Below are 13,290 nucleotides of genomic sequence, written 5' to 3'. Positions count from 1 at the left end.
CGACATTCATTCCTTCCGTGACTTTTATTTAGAGGCTTCACACATTGACAGAGTGACGTTGCCCTGCAATACTCCTCCTTACTTGCGCGGCACACATTCCCTCTGCGACCTCGATTCAAAGGCTTCACACACAACAGACACGATTTTGCAAGGTGGCACACCCAGCGCTCTCGTGCTAAAACATAACGGGTTCTGTAGAACATAACATGCCCCAACACAGAAAAAATCAACCACCTCACAGGTGTACATTGCGCAACCTGATACCAGGCTACATCATTGCTGGAGGCTAAAATGAGGGCAAAATGGAATACTGTAACCTGTCCATAACACAGCAACATGAATGCGTTAAAAGAGAGTTTTAGTATAGCGTGAGCCAGCGTTTAACGCGCGCAAAATTATCGCGCTAGCGCTCCGCAAATGTTGTCTACCAATCCCGCTTTTAGTACAGCGCCAGCAACGCTCCGCTAATAGCGTGGTGCTGCTAAGAATGCAAGCAGCAAGCAGCCGATGTCCGATACCAGCATGTTTGTGATGAGTGGCTTTGACGCGTGAAAGGGAAGAAAGTTTGTTTTGTGAGACGGCTTCTTCCGGCAACTCACCTCGTCACTGCTGTACACCGTGAAGTCCGCAGCAGTGGAGCACCGGATCAGGAGCGCCACGGTCGCGAATCCCCAGCAGAAGAACACCAGCCACACGAAGACCTGGGAAAAGCAACCAAAATCGAGTGAGAAGAGTTTTTCCTTCTGTGCACCTGCGCGACATGCCTCCAAGTCTGCTGTCCAGAGTGCTGGCTATAAAACACGTTTTTGGAAGGTAAGACGAGAAAAAGACAAACAAAAGAAAAAGCAGCCCAGCTTTACTGACTTAACGTGGAGAACGCTCATGTCAACAGCTAAGCTGCCTGACGTCCCCTAATTGCAAGGATAAGCTTCATAAACTTCTCGAAGCTAGGATATCGACTCCCGTTTACGCCAATTCCATACTGGATCTTTCTGTTACTTTTGAACCTGAAACACTGCCATGAGGGGGAGCCAGAAACTCTTTTCTGCTTTTTCACGGCATATTTTTTTATTTGCTGTCACAACACTGAAGCAGCCATGTATTTTAATTAAAAGAACAATGCAAATTTCACTGATGTGTGGATATCTTGCTTGAAATACTCTTAATATTTTTTTTGCACAACAATGTAGACAAGTATAAACATTGCCACCACATTTGGTACTTTAGAAAAGCTTCGAAATACATATGCGTCTCATTCAAACATTTTTTTAACTTGCTGCATGCGTGCTTGGCGGTTGCTATCCTCCTGACTACGATATGCCCTCTATACATCGCTGGGACCGCGTTATTACACTTCATCCCATGAAAGCCTAAACCAAGAGCAAAACATGTGTACTTTTCCGTGTTCTGAGCTGATATTAGGTCAGAAATCCCAACAGGTCGAATGCATTCCCACGTCAGTATTACGCCCTTTGTTCTCCTGAGACGAGTGTAGTCCTAATGATGCTTCATAAAAAAATTGTCGTTGCAAAATCAGTGCGAACGTAGCAAAAATCAATTTGCTCTTGACAGACAATAACAGCGCTTAAACGGGGCGCAAGAAAGATCGACAAGACAAGGTGCTGGCAACAACAAGGTTTATTTCATCGCAACGGAATATATACCCTCGGAGAAGGAAAACGCCGAGAGAAGGAACAGATAAAGATAAAGAGATTGTGAAGAACTCATATTCCCATACATAGGCACGCGCGAAGAGAGTCGTCATCGGTCACGATAATCATGCTCCTTTTGTAGCAATTCAATAGATGGCTTGCTGACGGATGAATCCTCCCACTGACGGATGATGAGTCATCCACACGCGAAAGGATTCATCCGTCCGCAAGCCATCTATTGAATTGCTACAAGAGGAGCATGATTATCCACTATTGCAATTAACATCCCAAAACGACAGCGCCCATAAGTGCCACCTCAGCATTTGGGGGCCACTTTGGCCAAGCCAGTTGTCATACTTCTCATTTCATCCTTGGCTGGCATTGAACCTTTCATCATACCCAATGCTTCAGTTTCGCTAAATTTGGTGGCAGACACTCCAGGGCCACTTTTGAGCTGTTTCAACGCAATTATGTGTTTTGGAGCGGTGTGCTTTAACCACTCACATTGTTAACACATTCAAAATTATTCATATACATATGTTTATAGATAACTTCAAAATTATTGTTCATATTAGGTCATTTGTAACGCACCGCCATATGAGAGCAATAATTTTGCGGTCACTGCTGAGACACCATGGGGGCACACAACCTAAAAGTGACACTGAAAGGTGTTATACACGTCCAATTGCTTGACGAAGTTCAAGAATAGACCATGTAACCCATGTTTTCAGTCTATCGATTAATTTAGGCGCATCTTTTTTCCAGCATTATCTCCACCGCGAATTCGGTGATAACACTGCCTTAGACTGCGCTCTCACAAGCCCCATGGCTCTAGAAATTTGCAAACAGGTTCTACTCCCACAAACTGTTCGTGAATGAATAAGTCCCGCAGGCTGAGATAGCATTAAATAACATTGCAAATTACTGTCACAGGAGCACGCTTTCCCACTCTACAAGCCATGTCCAAGTCCAAGGCTCAGCACTTCCCCCAAATAGTAGAATAAAAGCCAGCACAGATTCTAGTACAAAACAGTGGCAACAAATAAGGCTTCGAAAAATGCACTTTTTTTTCTCTACTCGGTGCAACCGAAATTTATTTATTTATTGCGAATACTGCAAGCCAGATTTTCTGGCCCAAGCAGGAGGGGCAACTGGCAATACACAATCATTTATACAAGGATCAAACTTTTTTTTAAAGAAAACAAACAAACAAAAAATACAAAGGCAATGCAACGGAAGTGCATTCCATTCAGAAATGGTACGGGGAAAAAAACTAAGCTTGAACTGGTTTTGTTTTTGTGTAAATAGGCTGAAGGGATTGAGCATGCGTGTGTCGCGCCCTTCTTGTGCTTAAGGGTTGAACTAAAGTCAATTCCAACACCCCGTGCACTGTTCAAGCTCGTTACGATGAAACACTTTAAATAAAATAATAAAGTGATCGCAACTTTTTTAAGTGTCAGCAGTTCGTGTGAACAGAGCTATAAAGTGTGAATTCCACTGCCTTTTCGACTTTTCTGTAATGTGGTTCTGCTCTGGGTTCACGACGATCTTCAAGTGTTTTGCCTTCAGCTCACCTTCGTGGGAATGCGGTCGGCGTAGAGCATCTCCACGGAGTCGTCCACCCAGGCAGAGCTCGTGCTGCAGCTGCACATACGTTTTCTATTACTTCGACGTCTAGCTCAAACATAGACGAAAACGAGAGATTAAATGAAGCAAAAGCTCCGCAACATCCGAACAACGCTGGTGAAATGCTCACTCCCAGGTTATGGAAAAAAACTTTATCTCTTCTGAAAGAAAGTTGAGAGGAGCACAAAAGCTTCATCTAATCCAAGGAAGGTGCACCCAACGGATTGTCAAGTGTTCAACGTCACAAATCGCAAACAAGGAATAAACCCACGCAATGATTTTTAATGCACCGAGCAAACGCATCGACGAACAATCTAAATGTATAACAATACCTGGTTTATGAGATGCAAAGATATACTATTGTACTCCTTCTTCACGATCGATGTGTGCATTGTGTAATTAAGAACGATTCCTTTTTCGCGATTTTCAAGTAACCGTTTCAACACAATGTAAGCCCGGATTCACGCACGCGCTGTGTGTCCAGAGCTCCTCCGTCGACCAACCGTCTATGGGGCAATGCATTCATATTTTGACAGGACCCCATTGGTCTCGCCAAGAAAGCGTTCGGTTTAGAAATTTCTCGAGGTATTGGAAATGCGTGTTTTCAAAATTTGTAATGAGCAATCTAAAGAGTGTTTTTTAAGATGAAATTGCATTTTTTTCTTCCCGAAAACAACGTTTCTTTACGGGTTGCAAACAGAGGAACGAAAGTTGAGAAATTCTTTTGAACGAAAAAAAAAAAAATGATGGCGTATCTGCTCACTTTGCTGCAAGTGACGTCGAAAGATGATAGTCTTCTGCTGCCTCTGCCTTGTCTCGCTCCTCCCACGACAAACACTGTAAAGGCTTGCTCAAGGCAATTCAATTTTCCCACGTTCCAAGTGCTCGCACGTCATCTACTGGAACCTTTCGTTACGTTGAACTTGGAATGCCGCCGTTAGGTCTAAGCTTGCGCAAATCCTTTTTGTATTTTTGGTACAGAACATTGTTCCCAAAATGCATTTTTTAAATTTTCTGTCGCAAAAATGAAGCCCACATACATTTTCAATAAGAAAAACACTGCCTAGTAGAAGTTATGTATGATGCTTTGCTTCACATGCACCTAATGTTTTGTTTTTGTTCAACAATGGAGACCACTTTTTGCTGGCCGGAAACTTCACCGACTTAAATTTCTTTATATAATATATACCGTACAATTCTGAGAAAGTGCCCCTCCTCGAAATGCGGAGAGTTCAGGCACGTTTGGGGAGGGGGCTCTTGTTCCGAACTGCCCTGTAATTCAAAATGGCGGCGTGTAAAAAATGTTAACCAATTTTACCCCCCCCCCCCCCCCCCCGAAAAAGAAAAAAATAATGCAGTTCAATGGAGAAAAACACACTTTTAGTAAAGACGTAGAGTGAAGCCCCTCTTAGCACAACCAGTGCGAGCAATTCGTACGGTGTTCCCGTCAACGGCATTGTTGGTCCTGTTAGCCAGAAAATCAGTTCTTGCCATCACCTGCTCCATTTTTGAGATGTTGAACAAGATGCACGCATGACATGTTCGGAGGGCATTCACGGTGGAGCAAAACGGCTTTGGTGCCTCTCAGAAATTGTCCAGTGTCTTCTGGCTTTCGTTATGGATGCACATCTCGAACCATCGTTGTCACAAAGTCACAAGCACATTCGGCAATGTCAGATGACGATAGAAAAATGGTGAGCGTGTGCGGAATTAACGGCTACTCTGGATTCTTGGATTGGATTCTGGTTTAGACAAGAGCGCAGTCAGAACTGTGCCTGAGCTGTTTCGGTTTCAGTGGTTTGGGCCATCAAAGGGTGGTTGAGGAAAGGGGGGGGAGGGGCGGGCTTGTTCGGCAGTGCACGAAAACTCAAAATACTCATTGCATCCTCGATAAACACGCACCAGGGTTGCCCTCAAAAACCAGCGCGGTGCACAATGCCCCACGACAGTGCGCACCGCCACAGAGCGTTGATCGAGGTCAAACGGAGCGGTTCTACCCTAGCACCATCTCTTAAGCTGTGAAAGCAACTCATCAAAACGTTCTTAAGTGGCAAGAAGGCAACGTAATATGACACAGCGCCACTACAAAGTGATATTTATTGAAAGCCAACGATTATATGCACACACAAGCCATATCCGTCACACATGCGCGACAACGTCACCGCTTCCACTAGCGTGACGCTAGCTTCCACTAAACAGCTGCCTACAAGCTGCTTATCTTCGTTCTGAGAGCCATAACGCGAGTGCCTGTTATGTTCCGCCCTTCCGCTACAGCAAAGCATGTAGGTCTTCGTGGTCTGGGCACTCCAGTAACTGTTTGTGTAATCCAATCGAACGAAACGAATGCAAAGCTCCAACTGACTGGCCATGCATTCAGCCTTCTTTGCAGTACACGAAGTTCACGTCCTCATTTGCGATCTCCGGCCCTTATTAACGCCCCTTATGAGCCCATCGCATCGCTGTTTGATTAATTCGCAAGAAATTCATGCTTGTCAGCAACAATATACAGCCCGTTCTGCCTTCACACCAGTGCACCAATGCTACAATTCACTGTACCAATGCGCCGACGCTGCAGCAGACGGCGGAGGAAGCTGCTTCGCCAGCGTCGCCCGCGATGCATCTCGGGATTGCACTCAGTCGCACCGTCAACTCTCACGATGCGCGACGGGGCAACGAAAAACTGCCCCGCGACGGTCCGCCCCAGTTTATCAAGAACAGATGGTGCGCGCTGGTGCGGTTTGTCGAGGATGAAAAGGCGAACCGGTGCGCCCTGGTGTGCACCGGTGCGGTTTATTGAGGATGCTATCAGATTATGAGAGGAGGGCGCTTGCATGGGTGGGGGCGCTAGATTGGTATGTTACGCTACTACGGTAAGACTGGAATAAACAAAGAACTCTATTTAAAGGCGCTTATAGTTATAGGTCCGAACGACGAGATCAGATATACAAAATTAGGCAAAATAACTTTCGATTAAATGTACTAAATACTCCGTTTTCCAAACACTATTAACAACTGGAAGGCGCTAAAAATTATTGTCAGATTGCAATTTCCTAGCAGCCATTGAAACAGCATTTTGAGTTGATGAAATCACCCGCAAATTTATAATGTTATATTCACCGTGTATTTACTTACTTTTGCTGCTGGCGTTTGTTTACGTTATGTATTACTGCTTCTGTTGTACTTCTGTGTTCTCTACATTTATCACGATGCTGTGCTGTAAGTGTTCAGATTTCTGTTGCATGCTGCAATTTATAAGTATTGCCTGGTTATAATTTGCCATTATTCTATTCTACTCTACTCCACTCTATCACCCCTACTCCACTACCCCTACTTTTCTACTCTAACACCCCTATAACAATGCCCAATGGGCAATGTACGTCAGACTTGGCAGTAATGAAATTAGAGTAATTAAATTACTTTTTCTTGTAATGAGTAATGTAATGAATTATTTTTGAGTGTTTGTAATTTAGATATGTAACAAATTACTTCAGGCCAGTAATTTCATAGAAATTACTCATTACTTTCCAAATTACTTTTGACTCCGACATAACCTGTCTGTTTCTCCTCTTACGGCATAAAAAGTTGACCCAGTAGAGTTCCAATTCCCAGAGAGTCTCTGGGCATTGGAACTCTACGACCGCGAAGGAAACAAAGGCTTCTATGAGAGATCTGCCTGCTTTCTCGTGCCTCTTCGTTCCCTTTTCATGCGCTAATAACGCGTAAATAAACTGTACTTCAGTTGGCGTATAAACATATATTTTTGAGAGTGGAGGGTATATGTACATGAGTGTAAATAAGGTGTATATGAGTTGGTAGTGTACGAGTCATGATTTTGTGTTAAAGTATTTTCAAAGTAATTTCATTACTTTTGGAAAGTAATAGTAATGTAATGTCATTACTTTCGGCTACCTGTAATTTTGTAATGTAATTTAATACCCTTTTAGAAGCAATTTTGCCATGTCTGATGTATGTACTTATAATAAATTTAAAAAATTAATAAATAATCAACGTTCACACGTACGCAGTGCCTTTCCAGGTTTAGTGATTTGGAAATGCTTTGCCCGCACTATAAACTTCTTATTCAGAAACTGTGTTCTGTTTGGGCTGAGTGGCTGAGCCGAGGTACAGACAGACAGACAGACCAAACTATTCTGGTGTAAATAGCCCAAGAAATACTGTCATCATTAAAAAAAAGAAAGAATGCCAGGGACAGGGTATAGCAGGGAGGGCCAGGGACGGGACGGGACGGGCCAGGGACGGGCCAGGGACGGAGTAAAGCAGAGAGGGGAATATTGCCTAGGACAGTTACCACCTGTAACAGGGAAAAGAAAGTATTTCGGGCCTAATAAGGTTTAGTGCCTGGCCTAAGCAGCGCTAGTATTAAACCAAGAGTGTAAAACATGGTTATATTAGACCTTTTTGGTAAGATGACATGTCATCACCCCGCTTCAAAGGGGAAACCAATAGCAATCATCATCATCGTGATCCCACTGAGCTGTTTTACGAGAACTGAAAACACTGCATTCTTTCAAAAGTGCTTCGAAATCCCATCTCCTCAAACAGAATTCACAACTTTTTGTAATATTTATATATTTACAGGAATACAAACAGCACTGAGAGTAAAAAAAAGTTATTCAGATTACACACTGCGCTCTCAGCTCATTTTCACTTTGAAATTAATATTATCATTACAATTATTTATTAAAGCGTTTGTACTCTTTCTCTGTTTTACTTATAAGTAGTAATTGATACTCGCTGTTTCATTGTTCATTTTTCAAGATACTTGTACTTGAGTGTTTTTATTATATTTATGTTTATGTTCACTTGCATTTTCTTCGAACATAACATCTGCAATCTTGCTAAGAAAAACGTAACTGTCCAGGTATTTGTCCTAAACACACCCTTTTCATCGAATCTCCCATTTGCTGCACTTTGTAACATCACGTATATCAATTTTTATAGGAGGTCCCGTTGCAGTATGTGACTTCGAGACCTCCTTCTGCATATCCTAACGATGTACACAAGCTTCTGCTTACAAAAAATCTTTTGGCTTGACTTGAGAGAGCACCTACTTTTTGCGAGCCCCCTCGGCGAGGCCGTCGAAGAAGGCGTTCATGCCGTTGGTGACTTTCCAGGCCATCACCAGGGTGACCATGGCCATCACCCCGCTGAGGAACGAGGCCGGGGCCACAATCTTCCACACGTGCACCACGCTGGGGGCGTCAGTGGTGCAAAGGGGTGGACGAGTGAGCGGCGACAAAGAGAGGACACAAAAAGGGTCAAGCTCCGCTCCCTACGTCTATTGTGTCCGGTCTCATAACTGCTCAATATGAAGTTAAGGCCACACACACACACACACACACACAAAAAAGTTTTTAAAAAGCAACACTCAAGCGTACACACATTTAATCAAACTTGTCTAGGAAGAGCCGTTTAGGAGCCAGGAAGATGAAACAAGTTTTGTTCATTAGAAAGGCTGCTTTGTCTGGACAACAATGATGCCAGTTTTATTACAAACTTGAACAAACAAGCGAGATGCTAGGAAAAACAAAGTAGTGACAACTTCCCAGCAACTATCCCGCAATATCTCTATGACATTTCGGAATCTTGTTTGTGCCGCCAACCCAATTCATCACCAAGAAACATGATTTGGCGGTCGCAGTGGGGCCTCTAGTTGTGTTTTATCGTGTCACCTCAATTACAACATGCTGTTAACTTTCAAGCGCAGAGCACTTAAAAGTTTCGCCTTGTTGTAGCTCGCTCGCTGGACCCAAGTAGAGCCACACGTCCTTTCATCGTCGTGGCGTAACCCAGAGGCTTCGAAAGCCAAGTGGTTTATATAGGCATAAGCGTTCGAAACTCGTTAACCGCTGCTGCTTGTCATACATCTCCTCATTGTTTAGCACAAAGAAAACTGTAGGTACATTTGAGGCAAAATATACGTCATTAATTGGCGGCACCCGCGTTCATTTAGTTAGGAACGCTCATTGGGTTGTTTTTTTAAACGCAAAAAAAGTGGCAGTGCAACGCCGACACGTGCGGGAGGAAAGCAAGCACAACAAGAACAGAACTCCTGCTGGCCCAATTTCAGGCAGGGGGTGCGCAAGCACTGCGAAGGCGGGAAATTTGAATTGCACTGGGTGGTAGCAAGCACAACAAGAACAGAACTCCTGCTGGCCCAATTTCAGGCAGGGGGTGCGCAAGCACTGCGAAGGCGGGAAATTTGAATTGCACTGGGTGGTAGTAGTGAGCAGATAACGGCAGTATACAGCCCGTTATAGCGAATCACTGCTCGGCACTCCCGACTGCTTTCACGTTGAGTGGAACGGCTTTAATTTTGTTTTTGGTTCTGGCCAGTATCGCACCACCCCTCTTGCGCACAACACGTCACTGCTGCATGAAATTTGGAAGTTTCTCAATATTTCTTGCATTCCTTCAGTCACAAAGCACCTTTCGCAGCTAGATTAGAGCTGAGTGAGTCACGAGAAGCCCAGTTCGTTCAAATCGAGCAAAGCTGTATTCTGTCTTCGTAGCCCATCTGAAGAATTTCAGGTTAAACACAATGTTTCAGTAACGCTTAGTTTTGTATCAGCTCGTTTAGTTTCGGTGACTGCTTTAAGAACACTTAAAAACCACAGTCGCGAATATTACGCCCCTTTTGCACACACACAAATCAGGCATGAAAGACATCCCAAAGCACAGCGGCAGTTTCAGCAGCTTTCTCATTTCAAATTTTCTTAGAATAGAGACTTCAACAAAGCCTTGGCTCAATTCCAGGCCACTAGAGAGCTCATAACTTGCTGCTGTGGACTGCCTACAACAGCCCAGCCAAGCCAAGCACTTTATCCAAGACTTCCTTTGCTTCTTTACACAACCGTTCGTTCGCACTGGGTTTACACGCTCCTATCAGATTACACACTCCTATCGTGCGTGCGTCACAGGAAATCCTTTACTCCACTCATATACCACAGCTGCAATTCCCATCAGAGCAGTCTGCGACAAAGGGAATAAACTGGGATATCAGCAAAGGCTCGACAGGAAGAGCGTAACACACCACAAAAGACCAGCAGCGTTTTCACACTGGACGTACGATAACTTGTATGTTTTACATTAAACACTGTGTTTTGCTGAGTACAACACTAGATAAAATTAGGGTTATACCAAAATCTATTTCAAAAAGCAATTTAGCTTATACGTCCAACAGAACTTGGCCAGAGAGAAGTTTATCAGGACTGGTGCTTTTACAGAATGTGAACACTGTTGCTCGCTATATTCACCGCAAGATTGAAATGTTCGAACCCCGGATAATGTTAGTCGGCTGGTAATAATGAAATATGGAAAAATAAGAGGATGAATTAAGTAAGCTAGTAGAAGAGGAAAATATGTTAGGGGAGATGTATTGACGGCAGAAAGATATCGCATTCACTATTGCAAGCAGAAATGGCACACCATTGAAAGAAGGAAGCAAAAAGAACACAGCCAGAGAGCAGCAGGCGACGTCCACACAAGCAAATGAATGTTCTGGTTTACCTCGTTATCTTGTGCCCATCTACCACATAATTCTCCCTGAAAGGCAAGTGGAATTTTTGTTTCTGTTTTGCAGCAGGATTCATAACATGCTGCAATCAGATCACAATAGAAATAAGAGTAGGGAGACACTGCCCACAAATTTAGACAAGCTTGGCCCAAAGTAACAGCTCAATAAATAACCTTCCCAACATACACTGCAAGGGCAGTGAAGGAGAAAAAGTGCGGCCTTGTTCTTACTTCAGTTCTGACCAATTACAAAAAAAGAAAACGGTTGACTTGTGACTGATAACGTTTCTAGAAAATTTAGAATGTATATACAGTGGACTCCCGTTGGAATGAACTCGGTTAATACCCGTGCCACACGCACATGAAAAATGACATTAAGTGCTTAATGCCTTAAGTTTTGATGCCACTAATTCGCTGCTACACACAAAAATATAATCCCATTCGCTCTTATGTCATTTTTGGTTTAAGGAGTTCTGCACAACTCATCTGCCGTCATGAACGCCTTAAATTTGCCTACTCTCGAATGCGAGGGGCACCAAAATGGACGAACGAAAATCTCAGCACCAGAGTGTTGCCACGAAAACGTAGCTGAACTTCAAAATAAGACGATTTTCTGTGCCCTCTTGGTGGCGAAGTTTTGAAGACCAAGTTCACTAAAACAGCAGCAAAAGGCAAAACATCGTGTTACTCGTCGTTCTGAATATTTCGAATTTGGCTAGCGCTGGCAGGCGACGGCAGCTGCCGAAGCCACTTTTAGAAATGGCTCACATCATTTTTTAGAGAACACTACTTCTCACAACGCTTTCTTTCACAAAAAACAACAGTTTTAACCCCTGTAAGACGTTTTTATCTATGTTAAAAACTTTTAAAATATGAGTGCATTTCTCTTTTTGGTCAATATCAACATCATGCCAAACACATTTAATGCCTTCGCATTTCCGCGTGTAGCACGGCCCGCCCAAATAATGTCATTCAATATCTTAAGGTTTTAAACACTTCATGTCCTTTTCGTGTACGTGTGGCACATATAAGACAAACCCTATGGTTAAGGCAAACAACATCTTAGCTCTCTTTTATTGCCCACAATCCAAAAAACCTCCAAGTTAAGACAAATTTCTGACAATACAAATTTTTACAGCCCCTTCGAAACCGTCTTAATGGGAGTCTACTGTTTTACAATTCCACGAAAAAACCGCTTGTGAAGGAAAAATTTTAGTGCACTTGGCTTTGTTTCTCAGTTCCCTTGAAACTGCATGAGTGTAAAGCATGCCCTGACTTGTAGCAGTATTTGTTTAAAATAACTATATCTTTTTTTTTCATCGGATCAATGCAAAACGCCGTGAATAGTTTGCGAATGGCTAAGCACTAATGGCTTTGTCTGCAGTGACACGAAATCAGCCAAATCCGAACTGGCTCGCAAAGCCTTAAGACAATCGCAAGTACAGATTACAAGCGCAATTCCATCAGATTTACATTAGTCTTCGTTTAAGTTAGCTAGTTTGTCCCTTTATGGTTACAACAAAGATTACTGAATGTTAGGCAAGGCAAGAAGGTGAGCAGTGCTACTGCTAGCTTGTGAAATACAGAGTGCATGTGCTGGTGTTTGTTGAAATGATGGTTTCATTGAAGTTAAGACACCACCTCAGATTTGATGGTTGAACAGAGCAAGCTATACAATTGAAGCAGTTTCCGTTCGGAAGTGGTTGGCGTAATCTCTTTCTTCAGCATAAAGGTACAGCTGCCTGGAATGAATGCAGTGTGCTAACACTAGATTTCCAAAAGCTGACACCCTTGGGTTTGGCACAGAGCCCAGCAGAACACAGCTAAACGGTGTAAAAGAACAGTCTGTTATGGTAGATTGAGAATCCTAGAACTGGTGCAATTAACCACGAAACAAATTAACGACAAAATATTTAAGACAACTGAGCACCTTGTTATTTAAAAATCACAACATTGCTATCGTTCAAAGAGAGAGTGCAATCCACAGACAGGTTATTGTTGTGACTTCGCAGTGCGTTATCATGTCTGTGGTGAACATTTCCTTGCAGGTGAAGACGTCAGTACCAAAACTTTAGCTTAGTTTCGAGCGTATAAGACTCGTTGGTACATCGTTGAACATAGTGTTAGTTCTTTTCTTTTACATTGTAAACATTTCATTCAATTGTTTCAAGCAAGGATTTCAACTGCGTCGTCTGCTACGCTCAACCACCAAAACTGAGACAGCCACCAAAACTTAGCACTGCTGCGATGTGGAAAAGCATCAGTGTGGGCTCTCCACGCACAAAACATAAGCTGTTATTGGAGGCAAGAACAACTGTCAGTAATAAGAGACACTTTTTCTCGCATAACTAATGACCATATATACCGTAAAGTTCCGAGAGAACGCACTCCCCCGAAGCATCGCCCGCATGCCTTGAAGGCCCCAAATATCCACCCCCTAAAATCGCACTAGCTTCGACGCCTTCGAAAGTACAGG

General features: G+C 43.3%; 1 protein-coding gene across 3 annotated transcripts in view; it reads right to left on the bottom strand.

The window, feature by feature from the left end:
* LOC144141092 (uncharacterized) overlaps positions 1–13,290 on the bottom strand; it is a 49,809-nt gene that overhangs the window by 34,381 nt on the left and 2,138 nt on the right. For 2 of the 3 annotated variants that reach the window (XM_077672616.1, XM_077672618.1), the window contains exons 2-5: positions 10,809–10,844; positions 8,351–8,491; positions 3,227–3,296; positions 600–701 (exon numbers count right to left, since the gene is read on the bottom strand). In XM_077672616.1, coding sequence (XP_077528742.1) covers positions 600–701; positions 3,227–3,296; positions 8,351–8,491; positions 10,809–10,844 — 349 coding nt within the window. The remainder of the gene's footprint in view (positions 1–599; positions 702–3,226; positions 3,297–8,350; positions 8,492–10,808; positions 10,845–13,290) is intronic. The other variant, XM_077672617.1, reaches the window with a different exon arrangement.

The sequence above is a fragment of the Haemaphysalis longicornis genome, unplaced genomic scaffold, assembly GCF_048455015.1.
Source record: "Haemaphysalis longicornis isolate Haplotype H1 unplaced genomic scaffold, Haemaphysalis longicornis Haplotype H1 scaffold_6, whole genome shotgun sequence".
NCBI classification, from domain to species: domain Eukaryota; kingdom Metazoa; phylum Arthropoda; class Arachnida; order Ixodida; family Ixodidae; genus Haemaphysalis; species Haemaphysalis longicornis.
This window is presented reverse-complemented; position numbering and strand designations above follow the sequence as displayed.